Consider the following 15,147-nt stretch of genomic DNA (forward strand, 5'->3'; position numbering starts at 1 on the left):
AGAGAACAGCAAGAGGGGGAGGGGGCAGCGCCTGGCCCACCCCCCACCCCGCATTCTTCCCACCCCAGCCCCCCTCCCCCCCGCTCCCGTCCCGTGGGACGGCTTTGGAGGGGCAGGGGCAGCTCTGACCAAGGCCTCTGCCAGGCCTCCCGCCCCTCCCTCAGCCCACGGGGCCGGGCAGCTGACCCCACGCCCACCCCCAGCTGCCGGGCAAGCGGGGCTTCGGCTCCGTGGGCTGGACGGTGCAGGCCAAGCTGGAGCTCTACCTGTGGCTGGGCCTGAGCAAGCAGCGCAAGGACTTCCTGTGCGGCCTGCCCTGCGGCTTCGAGGAGGTCAAGGCAGCCCAGGGCCTGGGCCTGCACGCCTTCCCGCCCATCAGCCTGGTCTACACCAGTGAGTGACGGCCCCTGGGCCTGGGCCGCCCCTGGCTCCCAGCCCCGGCTCCGGGAGCCTCAGCCTGCTCTACCCCACAGAGAAGCAGGCGTTCCAGCTCCGGGCCCACATGTACCAGGCTCGCAGCCTCTTCGCTGCCGACAGCAGCGGCCTCTCGGACCCCTTCGCCCGCGTCTTCTTTATCAACCAGAGTCAGTGCACGGAGGTGAGGGCCCGGGGCAGGAGGGAGTGGCTCTGCTCTGGAGTACTGGGGAGCCTATGAGTGTGTGGGACCTGGAAGAACAGATGAGCCAGCACCCCAGATCCCTGGAGGACAGCCTCGCAGATGTCTGCAGGCCCCCGCCACACTGGTAAAGGCTTTAATTGTGGTTGCATCCACCACAGAGGAAAGGAAAGACATGGGGGTTGGGAGGGGCCCTGGGACCAACATGACACCCTTTCCCTGGAGTCCCTGGAAGCTGCGGTGACTGGGGGTGACTCCTGCTCATGTATCTGCCCGCACCACCCCACCCCCACCCCGCGCATTCCCCACCGCCCCGCTGCCCGGTGCCGCAGGTGCTGAATGAGACCCTGTGCCCCACCTGGGACCAGATGCTGGTGTTCGACAACCTGGAGCTATATGGCGAAGCCCATGAGTTGCGGGATGACCCCCCCATCATCGTCATCGAAATCTACGACCAGGACACCATGGTACGGGTGGGCTCCAGAACCAGGGACCTACGCCTTCATCCCTGCGTTGCACCCACCTCGACGGCCACCTCCGGCTGTCTGCACCCAGCACCAGGGTGCTTGCCGGGAAGCTGGGGTGGGGGCGGGTCAGCAGCCACATGTCTCCTGCCCTGTCACTGCCGGCCAACCCCTTCCCGATGCCGTGGGCCGCCGGGATCTCAGGGAGGAGCTGGGCCAGGGTGTCCCTACCTCCTGCCACAGACCGGCCCAGCTCAGGCCCAGAATCACCAGGACACCTGCCAGCAAGGCCTGCTACCTCCAGCCTGCCCACGTCCCTGGGCTCCTCAGCCCCCTGCCCACACCTACTGCAGTCAGCAACGGCCCCACGGCTCTCCGTGGGAGCTCTGGAGTGGGCAAGCAAGGATTGAGGCGACCCCTGCAGAGCTGGGGAGCCACCGCTCCAGCTGCTGGGATACCCCGAGAGCCCTGAACTAGACGTAGGACGATCTCACTGCCAGTCCCGAATCTGCCATTCGCTGCCAGCGTGGCCTTGGCCGAGTCTGCGGTGGGCCCTAAGGCCTGGCGTCCCCATCTGTAAAGTGGGGCGGTCGCACCTGCCCCCCAGCTGCCGGAGCTACGGCGAGGACTGACCGGGATCCCAGGCGTGAACGTGCGCGGTCCACTCGGGACCTGGGAGGCCACCTCGGTCATTTGTCCCGTCAGGGCAAAGTCGACTTCATGGGCCGGACCTTCGCCAAGCCCCTGGTGAAGATGGCAGACGAGGCGTACTGTCCACCCCGCTTCCCACCCCAGCTCGAGTACTACCAGATCTACCGTGGCAACGCCACTGCCGGGGACCTGCTGGCTGCCTTCGAGCTGCTGCAGGTGGGGCCGCGGGGAGGGGGGCCAGGGCCGGGGGCGGCCATCCTCCCTGTCCCGCCGGCCACGAGGCCGGCTTGACCGAAGCTGGTGGTGGCCCGGGGCATCAGGGGCCCGGGGCGTCGGCCATTTCACCTGACAGAGAACTCACGGGGAAGGAGAGTGTGATACTGTGACTCCCATTCCCCAGATCGGGCCTGCGGGGAAGGCAGACCTGCCACCCATCAACGGCCTGGGGGACATGGACCGAGGTCCCATCATGCCTGTGCCCGTGGGCATCCGGCCCGTGCTCAGCAAATACCGAATCGAGGTGAGTGAGGGCTCCGTCGGGGTCCTCCTGTCCCTGCCCTGGACAGGCCCTGCTGTGTTCTGGCTTCCTTGCCCCCTTCACTCTCTTTCCAGCAGGGCTCTTGTGCACACATTACGTGGTTGGCACCCGGGAGACTGAGGGCCTAGCAGGGAAAGTGACTTGTCCAAGGTCACACCCAGAGCCAGCACAGAGCCAGGCTCCCCCCCGCCCCCCATCCAGTGGCTGCCCAGCCTGCACTGAGTTACACTGCCTCGTTCCGGGACCTTCCCCAGCCCTCCTGTCCTCACCCCCACACCCACCCTTGCCCCGAAGCGCCTTAAGGACACCTGCCTCTCATCAGCGATCGGGGCCCTGCCCCTCCAGTCTTGTTGCCCACCCACGACCCAGTTCCTTCTCAGGGGGCCCAGCCCACCCTCAAGCGGCCCCACTGAGGGGCTCTCCTCTCCCCCCCGGCCCAGGTGCTCTTCTGGGGCCTGCGGGACCTGAAGCGGGTCAACCTGGCCCAGGTGGACCGGCCCCGGGTAGACATCGAGTGTGCGGGGAAGGGGGTGCAGTCGTCCCTGATCCACAATTACAAGAAGAACCCCAACTTCAACACCCTCGTCAAGTGGTTTGAAGTGGTGGGTGCCGGGCGGGGCGGGGTGCGGCTGGTGTGGCTGGGGGTGGCCCGGCTCCTCGGGTCCCCCCTTGAGCCCGGGCTGCCCTCGGCCCGCACCCCCCAGGACCTCCCAGAGAACGAGCTGCTGCACCCGCCCCTGAACATCCGAGTGGTGGACTGCCGGGCCTTCGGCCGATACACCCTGGTGGGTTCCCACGCCGTCAGCTCTCTCAGGCGCTTCATCTACAGGCCCCCAGACCGCTCGGCGCCCAACTGGAACACCACGGGTACGGCCACACCCCGAAGCCCGGGCCCGGCTGCATCGGCCCACGGGAGGGGCTCCTGCCCGCAGTCCAGGCCTCGAAGCCGCCAGCTGGCTCCGCAGGGGGCATCCCCAAGTGGGTGTGGGGGAGGCCAGGGGAGGCCCCATCCTGGGGGCCAAGGCTACCCTTGGCCGCCCCTCGCTCTAGAGCCAGAAAGGGCTGGAGCCAGACACACCCTTAGAGGGCCCGAGGGCAGGTGGCTTCCTCCACCGGCTCTTGGAGGAGACCCAAGCCTCCCTTCCAGCCTCCCTCCCAGCCCAACCTCCCCTGTTTCACCGCAGCTCAGCCTTCTCTCTGGCTCCCTTTCTGCCTCTCCGTATGCCCAACTGCTCTGTCCCTCCCTCTTGCCTCAGAAAGTTCCAGAATCAGCTTTAGGCCTCTGGTCCTTCCAGCCGCTTCCGACTCTCACTGTTACTCCTGCTCCTTTCTGTCCGTCTGCCTGTCTGTCCATCTCTCTGTCCAGGCAGGCTCCCTCGGGGTCGCCGTGTGCTGTGCGATGGCGGTCCCTCCTCTCACCCCCCAGGGGAGGTCGTGGTGAACATGGAGCCAGAGGTGCCTGTCCGGAAGCTGGAGACCATGGTGAAGCTGGACGCGGTAAGGCGCGTGGGGTCAGTCCTGCGCCTGCTAGGAATGTGTGACACTTCTCGCGAGCGGGGCCGTCTCCTTTGGCATGTCACGGTCGAGGGCCCACCCTGGCTACATTGTGCAAGCGGTCCATCCAAACACTGTCCTGGAATGTAAGACTGTCGGTCCTGCGTGTGCGTGCCTGAGTGTGCATGTGAACGTGCACACGTGCACGAGCGAGTGGTGTGCACGTACGAGAGACAGAGGGAGCAGTGACCGTTTGAGGTGATAGCCTGTAATTATTTTTACTCCAACAAGCCACACCACGTGGACACTAGGCTTTGTGTGAACACCAGCGTTCTTTCCAGAAGGTCCCTGGGTTTCCATCCCAGCCTTTAAAGAGCAGCCCTGCCTAGGCCTGGGCTGGGGGAGGATTTCCAGGTGGAAGGTCCTTCTTCCTCTTGGTCTTGGGACTAGGGGACGTTTATCTGCCAGAGGGGGACCTGGCCTCTGGGGTTTAGATGCAGAGATGGCACCTGCAGGGGAGGGTGGGGAGGAGGCCGGCCTGAACCAGGCCATCCTGAGTCCAGACGGCACCAAGAGGCTGGATGTGGGCTTCTTCCCTACCACGTTATCTCCATCCCATTCCTGACCTCACGTGCTCCACACAGCCCGGGGCTCCTCCTAGCTTCTGAGGTCTGAGCTTGGTCTGAAATGACCTCCCTTGGCCCACAGTCCTTACTTAACCCCACAGAGTCCCCGCCGGCTGGCTGAGTTAGCACTGGGCATGGTTCTCAAGAAAGGGGAGCAGGTACGGGCCAGGGCCTGGCCCACAGCACTGCCGGGAAAGCCCACTGCTGGGGGGCTGGGCCTGGAGATCCCATGCCCCCTCGGCTCCCTCCCCGGGGGCTCCTCCTGGGGCCGGGGGTGGGCCCTGTCATTTCAGACCATCAGTGAACAAGACAGAGGACAGCACAGGCCCAAGCTTCGTCACCTTTCCCCAGGCCCTGGGCTCTGCTGGGGCATTTTCACCAGGGCCCTCTTCAGCTACGCATTTGTGTGTGCATCCGCTAAATTTTTAAAGCCCTTGCCCTGGTAAGGGGGGAGAGTAGGGTTGAAGTTGACCCTGTCCAGCCACCGTTACCGAACTCCCAGCACATGTGGGTCAGGCTCCCTGCCCAACCCTCAATGCCCACTGAAACCATCTGGGGGGTTTACAACTGTGCAGGTGCCCAGCCCCCACATTTGGACTCAGTGGCAACATGGCACTGATCGTTTGTAAAGCAACCCCCCCCCCCCCGCCCGGCGATTCTGACGTGTAGCCGGGGTTGAGAGCCACTGTCCTTGAAAGTCTGAGGAGACATCTGCCAAGCAGACCTTTTCTAGGTTCACCAGGCAGTGTGCTCGTGTCAGGGCAAGGCCCACAGAGCACAGGGGCTCGTGGTGAATGGCCCTGCACGAGGTCCCTCTCAGCTCCCGCTCTTCTCCTCTCCTCTTCTGGATGGACACCGCCTGCCGCTTCACGCCCTTGGTAGCTAATTCTGCCCCTGTCTCCTTGGTTCCCCTCTGCAGACTTCTGATGCCGTCATCAAGGTGGATGTGGTGAGTGCGGGCCCATCCGGGGGCTTTGGGGAGAGAGGACCCTGCAGTGACATAGGGTATCAGGCCAAGGGGCCTGACATCAGGGACTGAGTCACTCCCCAGCCCCTGGATGCTCGGGGCCAGCACACCCTTCCGAAGAGGCAGAAGGAGAGAACTACTCAGGCAGCAAAGCCCCTCACATTGACAGGTCATGAGCCTCTCTGGGCCATGGCATCCTCCTCCACAAAACATGGCCCTTGACCCTTTGACATTGGTGGCCCCAAGAAGCCTCACGGAGTCTAAGGCGTCCCAGAAGCAGATGGTCAGAATGGATGGGAGAACCCTGGATGGTCTAGGGCCCTGGGAACGGCCAGGGAGCAGGGATGTATGCGGGACTCTGGACCTGGCCACCCCTCCAGGCTGACGAGGAGAAAGAGAAGAAGAAAAAGAAGAAAAAGGGCAGCTCAGAAGAGCCAGAGGAGGAGGAGCCCGATGAGAGCATGCTGGACTGGTGGTCCAAGTACTTTGCCTCCATTGATACCATGAAGGAGGTGAGGCCTCAGGCCCGGGCTGGGGAGCCAAGGAGGAATGGGGCTAGGGGAGGTGACCCAAACTCCACATCGGCCCCTCCAATCCAGCTTCTTTCCCATCCCCACCAGGGCCAGTTCCCCGACTCCATCAACATGAGCTTGGAGCACACTTGTTTCACATCCTTCAAGTTCTAGCTCAGGCCCCACCTCTTCCAAAATGGCGGTCCAGTCTACCTTCCCTGGCCAGGTTTCCTCTTGTTTTCACTCACTCACTCCACAAACATCTCTTGAGTATGTATGATGAGTCAGACACCTTCCTAGGTACTGTGGGAGCCAAAGATAAGTCCATACCTGCCCTAAGGAGCCCTCGGTCTACTGGGCAAATGGACACGTAAGCTGCTACACTACAGTGTGATGACAAAGCCAGAGCAATGCCTGGGGGAGTCAGAGAAGGCTTCCCGGGGAAGGTGACCTTTGAGGAAGAAGAGAAACATGTGCGCCGAGGCCGAAAGGGAGCAATGGTTTCTTAGTAGTTCTTGCACCTCCTCACAATGCTTCATTCTGCACATCTCAGTCACTGTGGCTGTGAAATATTCTTCCCCGACTGTGCGCGTTCAGTTTCTGTCTGCTGCCACTGACTGCAAGTTCCAGAAAGTGCATTTCTCTTCTTCCTCACGTGTCCCTCTCCCTGGCTCAGGGCACTCCCTAGCTCAGGGCACTCCCCGACTTACTGACCGACCAGGAGGGACGTGTGCCCATGATTGTGCTTCCTCAGTAGGACCTGAGCTGATCCAGTCATCCTCTCTCCCCAGGCTCTCTCTGTGGCCCAGGCTGTGTGCAAGGTTTCCGATGCACATTAGTTAGCAGGCTAAGCTGCTGTAGCAAGTTAGATTGGTGTGAACGAGACAGAAGCTTCTTTCTGTCTCACATAATGTCTCGGAGAGTGGAGTTAGGCTGGTATGGTGACATAATGGTGGCAGGCACTAAGACCCTGTGTGGTTGGAGATGACTGTGTGGTCATCTGTGTGGTTGGAGATGACTCACCCTCACGTCCGAATACCAGTGCCCAGGAAAGGGCAAAGAGAAGAGGAGGAAGCATAGCCCTTTCCTCTTAAAGCCCCAACCTAGAGGTTGCACATATCACTTCGACTCATGTTGGCCTAAATCTAGTCCCTGTAGCCACACTTAGCTGCTAGGGAGGCTGGGAAATGTAATCTTTACCTACATGCCTGTGTGTCCAGAAAAACTTCTAAAACTCAGGAAGGCAGATAATTGGGGGTCACCTAGTAGTATCTTCTCCCACCATCATCTCCTGGATTCAAGCTGGCCAGGCTCGAGCTCCAAGGGGCTGCCTGTTGACTCCTGGTGTCTAATCCTGTAATTTGCATAGGTTGCCACCAGGTGGCGCCTTGGTTGAAACCCGGGGATTTAGTTCCCAGCAGGTGCTGTGAACTGGGTAGAACAGAGAGCACATTTTTTCATATTCAGTTATGCTTTTCTACTATACTTTTTCTATTAAAAAAAAAGAATACCACTAAGAATCAACATTAAAGGGCATTTTATTTTTAAATGGTGCACAATTTAAAGAATCATAAACTCCTGACCACAGTTGGTCATACTGTACACAATATCATAAACTTTTTTAACCCACTCACACAGAGTGCATGATGGGTTTGAACCCCAATAGGAAAAGGCGTCTGTTTCTTTTTTTTAAATTATTTTTATTTGTTTATTTTTTGAGAGAGAGAGAAAGGGAGAGAGAGAGAGAGTGCAGGCCGGGGAGGGGCAGAGCGAGAGGGAGAGAGAAATCCCAAGCAGGCTCCGTGCCGTCAGTGCAGAGCCCGATGTGGGGCTAGAACTCACAAACCGCGAGATCATGACCTGAGCCAAAACCGAAAGGCCAAGACCCAACCAACTGAGCCACCCAAGCACCCCCAAAAGTTTCTAAGCATTTAAGACTGGTCTGAGACCACAGGATGGGGTCGAAAGACCCCTCCCCAGGAAGCCCACCTTCTCTCCTCTTCACCTCATCTTTTGGCAGCAACTTCGACAGCAAGAGGCCTCCGGCATTGACTTGGAGGAGAAGGAGGAGGTGGAGAACACGGAGGGTGAGCCCGGGACCCTGGGTCTCTGCCTCCCTGCCGCCCTAGAGGGCTGGCTCCTCGACCCGCCACCCCAGCTGCTTGTCTTTCCCAGCCCAGGGCCCTGCGCCGCTCTAGCAGCCAAGGGCAGCTATCACCAGCCATCCCTGGGCACCAGGGGGCAGGCGTAGGCTCTAATCTAGAGTGACCAGTTCAGCCACCATGGTGAGAGACATTTACAGCCACAGAACAACAAAGCTTCAGCGTTTTCCAGGCCTTTTCCGTGGAACGCTATTAACGGGTATTCCAGAGGGAAAGAGGATTCTTTGGTCAAATGGATTAAACGGGTCTCTTGGCACAGGACTTCCCAGTGCCTTTAATATGCAAATGTTATTATAAGTCTCTAAAAGGAAGATAGAATATAAAATATTTCCCCAGCTTCTTTGACCACAATAGGCAATCTCTTCTACAACATTCCAAGAACATCCACAGCGGCTGTTCCACTGAGTGCGGTTTGGGAAATGCTGGTGTAGAATAGCCCTCTGGATATGACAGACGAGCAGATTGAGGCCAGAGAGGAAAGTGAAATGGCCAGAGAGGAAAGTGCTGTGTGGCTCAGGCCTCCCGACTCAAGACCCACGCCTCTTCCCTGCTCTGCTCTGCCGGAGGGCATGGCAGCAGTCTTTGTACACAGTCCCAGTGTGGCTTTATGGGTGCCCTGCACCTACCCGTGGGAGGCAGGCATGCCAGGGAGTACTGTCTGCATCTTACCGATGAGTACACAGGGCCCAGAGGAGTTACATCAGCAAAGTCAATTAGCAGCCGATCTGGGTCTCTAACCCAGAACTTCCTGCTTCATCGTTTCTGCCCCAAACTGACCAGGGCCTCCTTTTCTGGTTCTGGCCAGGCCTAAAGGGGCCGATGAAGGGCAAGGAGAAGGCAAAGGCAGCGAAGGAGGAGAAGAAAAAGAGAACCCAGAGCCCCGGCACTGGCCAGGGGCCTGAGGCCCCAGAGAAGAAGAAACCCAAGATTGATGAGCTTAAGGTGAGGGTCTGGGGGCAGACCCACCAGGGGTGTGGGGTCCTGCCTGGGGCGGGGGGGGGGGGCAGATGGGACAAGACGGGGCGCAGTGATCGTGCCGTGTCCCCCTGATGGCCTGGCCTGGCTCAGGTGTACCCCAAGGAGCTGGAGTCTGAGTTTGACAACTTTGAGGACTGGCTGCACACTTTCAATCTGCTGCGGGGCAAGACGGGGGATGACGAGGACGGTTCCACGGAGGAGGAGCGCATCGTGGGCCGGTTCAAGGTGAGGCAAGGAGTGTGCGCCCAGGCCCTGAGCATCGTACCCCTCGCCCACCAGCTCTTCTCCCCACCCCAAGCCCAGGGCCGACAGTCAAGTGGAACTGTCGGCTGCACTGATTCGTAAACATGAAAATATTTCTATGCTGCTTAAAAAAGAGCATCTGCCCTGAGTGCCCCACCCCCAACGTTGCCCTGGCCACTCCCTCCTGAGCCCCTGGACCCCCCTCAGATCCATCAACCCTGAGCACAGGATGCCATCCCTCTGTACTGTGGACCGTTTGGAACGCTACCCGCGCCTGAGCCCCTGCCTTGCCCCAGGGCTCCCTCTGCGTGTATAAAGTGCCACTCCCAGAGGACGTGTCCCGGGAAGCCGGCTACGACCCCACCTACGGCATGTTCCAGGGCATCCCCAGCAACGACCCCATCAATGTGCTGGTCCGAGTCTATGTGGTCAGGGTAAGACTCCCTTCGAATCCCCTCCCCCCGGTCTCCCAGTCCTCCTGCCCAGGAGGCGCTAAAGCAGCGCTCTGAAGTGTCAGTGTACAGTGTCACAGCCCCAAGTGGGAGGCACCAGAGAGGTCACCTGGCCTAGTTCCCACCTTCTCTAGAGGAGGAAGCCAAGACCTGAGATGGGCGACGACTTTTGCCCCAGGTGACACAGCAACTCTCCTTTCTCCGGTCCAGTGCTCCCGCCCTTTGCTATCACGGGACCATCAGAGAAGGGTGAGGGCACTGGAAGGCGAAGAGGGTGTGTGGGGAGCCTGCTCAGGAGCACCCCTCCCCCATCCCAGGCCACGGACCTGCACCCCGCAGACATTAACGGCAAAGCCGACCCCTACATTGCCATCCGGCTGGGCAAAACTGACATCCGAGACAAGGAGAACTACATCTCCAAGCAGCTCAACCCTGTCTTTGGGAAGTAAGGCCTCCTGGCGGCCCACGGGCCACCGCCCCCTCCGGCCCCACCCGGCTTCCCCGGCCAGACACCCTCAGTCCTTCTAACCCCCACCCCGCCAGGTCCTTTGACATCGAGGCCTCCTTCCCCATGGAATCCATGCTGACAGTGGCCGTGTACGACTGGGATCTGGTAGGCACCGATGACCTCATCGGGGAAACCAAGATTGACCTGGAGAACCGCTTCTACAGCAAACACCGGGCCACCTGTGGCATCGCCCAGACCTACTCCATGTGCGTGGGGCGGGGGGCAGGGGCAGGGGTGGAGCAGGGGCAGGGGTGGGGCGGGTGCACCTGCCGCATCTTGACTCCAAAGCCCAAGACTCAGAGATCGTGGTCTGGGAAGGTGGATATATTACAGTTTCGGTCCCAGTCCAGGCGTCCATCCGTACAGACTGAGCAGACCACAGATCCTAACACAAGGAGAGAGCCGGGGGCGGGGGGGGGGGGGGCTTCTAGGACAGGGGAGGCCGGGCAAGGAGAGAACCCCAGGGCTGGGAAGAGGCCAGGCAGAGGCCACTGGGGATCCAGCCAGTCTCTGCCACTGACAGGCTGTGTGACTCTCGACACGTCCCCAAACTCTCTGGTTACCAGTGTCCTCGTGGGAGTCTCTGAAGTTCCAGAGGAGAGGGCACAGTTGGGGAATGGGCTGGGCTGTGTTGAGGGAGGCTGAAAGCTCATCCTCAGGACACGGGACACGTGAGGCCGGAGCCTGGGGTAAGAGGGATCAGCCTCGAGCAGCCCTAGTGTCTCGGGCAGGGCCTGCTTGCTGACATGGGGCAGCAGCCAACTTAAGAGAACTGGCGGGAACCAGCTGCCACCGGGGGATGGGCCCCAGCCCCACCCTGAGCCCCACGAAACCTGTGTGCCCCCTCCCACAGACATGGCTACAATATCTGGCGGGACCCCATGAAGCCCAGCCAGATTCTGACCCGCCTCTGCAAGGAGGGCAAAGTGGACGGCCCCCACTTTGGGCCCCCCGGGAGAGTGAAGGTGTCCAACCGTGTCTTCACTGGGCCCTCCGAGATCGAGGACGAGAATGGTAACAAGGCGCTGGACACGGGGGGTGTCAGAGGCCAAGAGGGACCCACGCTTCCTGCGGCAGGACTTCAAGGCCTAGACTGGGGCGTCCTTAGACCCTCTGCCCATCAGCCTAGCGCCCCGCTCCCCTCTGCCCAGCCTCTGCCCTCCGGCACAAGCGCCTGGACACTTGTTGCCTTCTCTCTCCCTCCCAGAATTCCTGTGGGGTAGGGAGCTTCTTCCCCTTCTACAGTGATTTGCCCAAAGTCACGTGGCCCTTCGGGGGCAGGGTGAGGGTGTGGGCCCAGGTCCCAGCTGACTCTCCCCACTCCTTTGTCACGTGGCACTTCCAGAGAACAGAGGAGACGCGTGCTGCGGAACTCATGCTGCGGCCCCGCAGGGTGCTGAGACAGGAAGTGGATTCCTCCCCTCCCTGCCCTCACAGCCCAGCAGGATTCTCCGGTCAGATTCCCCAGGCAGGGGAAACCCAAGAGCACAGGTCTCGCTGGGCCCCATGGGGCAGCTGAGAACTCGGGCAGGCCACACTGCCCCCGTGCCTCAGTTTCCCCAACAGTAAAAGGAGACAGTATGGAGGAGTGATGGCTCAGGGGCCGCTCTGTGCCCCCGAGTCTAGCCCCAGCACGGGTCTCTTGTTGTGCTGAGGCCCTATGTGCCGCTGACCCACCGGCACCCACAGGTCAGAGGAAGCCTACGGAAGAGCACGTGGCTCTATCTGCCCTGAGGCACTGGGAGGACATCCCCCGCGTGGGCTGCCGCCTGGTGCCCGAACACGTGGAAACCCGGCCCCTGCTCAACCCTGACAAGCCAGGCATCGAGCAGGTGACGCTCGCCAGGCCTAGATCTCAGGTTCTTTGGTATCTGGGATCAGGGAGTCCCTACCTGGGCCCATAAAAATGGATCCTCCAACTATTCGCTGCCTTCCCAAAAGCCTGGAAGGCACTTTCCTAGCACGGCCCCTCACGGTAACTCCAGGGGCCTGTGCCTTTCCTTTGAGTGTGAGCCCCATGAGCTCAGGTGCAGCCTGCAGTGTCTCCCTTAGACGCTGTGATTGGCTGTTGGTGAGGTCATAGGGATTCTGGCGTCCAAGGACGAAAACTGATGAACCGGGTCCTGAGGGAACAAAGGTTGGGAGGGAGGAGAGCTGGCCTTCCTGGGCAGGGAGGGAGTCCCTGGGGAGACCTGCCATGCCCTCTCTTCCATAGGGCCGCCTGGAGCTGTGGGTAGACATGTTCCCCATGGACATGCCGGCCCCTGGGACGCCTCTGGACATCTCCCCCCGGAAGCCCAAGAAGTGAGCTTCTGGGGCCCAGCACTACCTCCCCCATCTCTCGTCCCTCCCCCCATGGCCTTCATTCCTGTGGGAGCCCCAGGCCCAGACCACCTACATCACCTTGGTCAGTGGTGTTTCCCATGTGGCCTTCAGGGGGGAACAGGCAACCCATGGAGACGGCTATGGGGCCTACCCTAGGTGGGTCCCCTTTGCCAAGGCACAGCCATCCCCCCAGTGTGCGGGCAATGAGGTGATGTGTACTCACCAGCACCCTCCAGGGGACTCTCTTCCTCACAGCGGCATCACCCCTGAGAGCCCGCTCCCCTTGTCCCCACTCCAGGCTGTCATTAAGCTCTGCCAGGTTTTCTTTACAAGTGTTTAATGTTTATTTATTTTTGAGAGAAAGAGAACAGAAAATGAGCAGGGGAGGGGCAGAGAGAGAGGGAGACACAGAGTCCGAAGCAGGCTCTGGGCTCCGAGCTGTCAGCACAGAGCCGGACGTGGGGCCCAAACTCATGAACTGTGAGATCATGACCTGAGCCAAAGTCAGACACCTAACCGACTGAGCCACCCAGGCTCCCCAAGCTCTGCCAGGTTTTCTTTAAAACCCTTGCCGAGGAGGTATGTAGGAGTGAGCGCCTGGAAGAGGGGGGATGTTGATAGAGTGGAAAGAGCACTGGATCAGGAGCCAGGCCACGTGCCTCTCCTAGTTGGCCCTGGCCAGGTCATTTTACCTCCCTGGTCCTTGGTTTTCCCATCTGGAAGGGGGCAGGATGGAGTTGCTGCCGCTTCTAACATCCTAGTGCCTGGAACCAGGGCCAACCGCATGGGTGGGGAAGTAGCACAGACCCCACACTCAGAGGGGCCCCACGCTCACTTCAAAATGGAAATATTTAAAGTCTTAATGATTTTTTTAATAAAGGGCCCCACCTTTGCACTTTGCACCGGGCCCTGCAAATCATATGGCAAATTCTGCCTGGAATCGCCTCCAGGTCTGAGGTCACAGGTGTGCTGTCCCAGGGATGGCCACCAGGGGACACCCGACCCCATTATGTCACCTGGGACTTGCAATCCGGGGCGAGAGCCCCACTCTGAGGAAGGCGGAGGGGGCGACCCAACCTCACTCGTAAAGGCTGAAATGTACCTATTTATAATGACAATTACACCGCAAGGGGGAAAATCTTCTTCTGGGACAAGGACCTAAAGGAAACCAGATGCCACGAGCATGCCAGCTGCTGGACCCACACGTAAACTTGTGTTAGACACAGTGTCTTCTGGCCTCTGGAGACCGAGTTCCTGCTGAGCCACCCCGCAGCAGCCACCCCTGCCCCTCCCAGGCCTGAGTCAGCCTCCCTGCCCGGGAGCGTGCTCTGTTCTGGCGAGCCGGCCAGACGGGCTTCCCCTAGGGTTCTCCTCACGACAGCCATGCCGGCCGGCTGACCCTCTCTCCCTCACCCGGGTCCCCTCCGCTCCCCTCCTTGCCCTCTTACCCGAATGGGCTCTCTGCACCCCAGCCTGGGCCAGCTCCCATGCTCACGAGTCCCAGCACTCCCCTCAGGTACCTGCCCCATCTACACCAAGACCCTGGGGCCGCCCCCACCCCCAGACTGCGAGCCAGCCTCTCCCCTGCCCAGGTATGAGCTCCGGGTCATCGTGTGGAACACAGACGAGGTGGTCCTGGAGGACGATGACTTCTTTACTGGGGAGAAGTCCAGCGACATTTTTGTGCGGGGGTGGGTGAGAGGGCCCCTGGCTGGGGGGTAGGGGTGCTGGGACGGGTGAGCCCACCTTCCCAGGAGGCCAGGGAGGAGGGAGGGGGCTCCCTGCGGGTGGCCGCGGGTCTGGAGCTAACGGCACCTGGCAGGTGGCTGAAGGGCCAGCAGGAGGACAAGCAGGACACGGACGTCCACTATCATTCCCTCACCGGCGAGGGCAACTTCAACTGGCGCTACCTGTTCCCCTTCGACTACCTGGCCGCTGAGGAAAGGATTGTCATCTCCAAGAAGGAGTCCATGTTCTCCTGGGACGAGACCGAGTACAAGATCCCCGCGCGGCTCACCCTGCAGATCTGGGACGCGGACCACTTCTCCGCGGACGACTTCCTGGGTGCAGGGCTGGGGAGCGGAGCGGTAGGGCAGGGGGAGGCAGGGGCAGAGGGAGCCCACCCCGGTGGGGATCGACGGGACCCAGGCTGTCAGAGCTGACTCCAAGGTTGCCACAGGGGCCATCGAGCTGGACCTCAACCGCTTTCCCCGGGGCGCCAAGACAGCCAAGCAGTGCACCATGGAGATGGCCACGGGGGAGGTGGACGTGCCCCTGGTTTCCATCTTCAAGCAGAAGCGCGTCAAAGGCTGGTGGCCCCTCCTGGCCCGCAATGAGAACGATGAGTTCGAGCTCACGGTGGGGACCGCCGCGGCTCCCGCAGAGGGCGAGGCAGGGCTGGGCCGCGCACCCCGCCTGAGCCCTAGGATCCTTCTGTTCCTTTCCACAGGGCAAGGTGGAGGCAGAATTGCATCTACTGACAGCGGAGGAGGCAGAGAAAAATCCGGTGGGTCTGGCCCGCAATGAACCTGACCCTCTAGAGAAACCCAAGTGAGTATGCTGCCTTGCCTGGCGCCCCTGCCACGCTGGTCCCTGGGGCCATGGGGGCAGG

General features: G+C 60.8%; 1 protein-coding gene across 4 annotated transcripts in view; it reads left to right on the forward strand.

Annotated features, from left to right (window-relative positions):
• Positions 1-15,147, forward strand: part of OTOF (otoferlin) — a 92,524-nt gene that overhangs the window by 75,158 nt on the left and 2,219 nt on the right. For 2 of the 4 annotated variants that reach the window (XM_042982334.1, XM_042982335.1), the window contains 23 exons: positions 204-393; positions 474-598; positions 949-1,083; positions 1,786-1,947; positions 2,132-2,251; positions 2,710-2,871; positions 2,974-3,136; positions 3,696-3,766; positions 5,309-5,338; positions 5,737-5,868; positions 7,889-7,955; positions 8,836-8,972; positions 9,099-9,233; positions 9,548-9,685; positions 10,021-10,148; positions 10,247-10,417; positions 11,065-11,225; positions 11,901-12,043; positions 12,427-12,515; positions 14,129-14,227; positions 14,359-14,600; positions 14,716-14,894; positions 14,986-15,086. In XM_042982334.1, the coding sequence (XP_042838268.1) occupies positions 204-393; positions 474-598; positions 949-1,083; positions 1,786-1,947; positions 2,132-2,251; positions 2,710-2,871; positions 2,974-3,136; positions 3,696-3,766; positions 5,309-5,338; positions 5,737-5,868; positions 7,889-7,955; positions 8,836-8,972; positions 9,099-9,233; positions 9,548-9,685; positions 10,021-10,148; positions 10,247-10,417; positions 11,065-11,225; positions 11,901-12,043; positions 12,427-12,515; positions 14,129-14,227; positions 14,359-14,600; positions 14,716-14,894; positions 14,986-15,086 (3,080 nt within the window). Of the gene's footprint in view, positions 1-203; positions 394-473; positions 599-948; positions 1,084-1,785; positions 1,948-2,131; positions 2,252-2,709; positions 2,872-2,973; positions 3,137-3,635; positions 3,767-5,308; positions 5,339-5,736; positions 5,869-7,888; positions 7,956-8,835; positions 8,973-9,098; positions 9,234-9,547; positions 9,686-10,020; positions 10,149-10,246; positions 10,418-11,064; positions 11,226-11,900; positions 12,044-12,426; positions 12,516-14,128; positions 14,228-14,358; positions 14,601-14,715; positions 14,895-14,985; positions 15,087-15,147 lie in introns of all 4 variants that reach the window. The other 2 variants (XM_042982333.1, XM_042982332.1) reach the window with 1 other exon arrangement.

This window comes from Panthera tigris, chromosome A3, assembly GCF_018350195.1.
Source record: "Panthera tigris isolate Pti1 chromosome A3, P.tigris_Pti1_mat1.1, whole genome shotgun sequence".
Classification (NCBI taxonomy): Eukaryota; Metazoa; Chordata; class Mammalia; order Carnivora; family Felidae; genus Panthera; species Panthera tigris.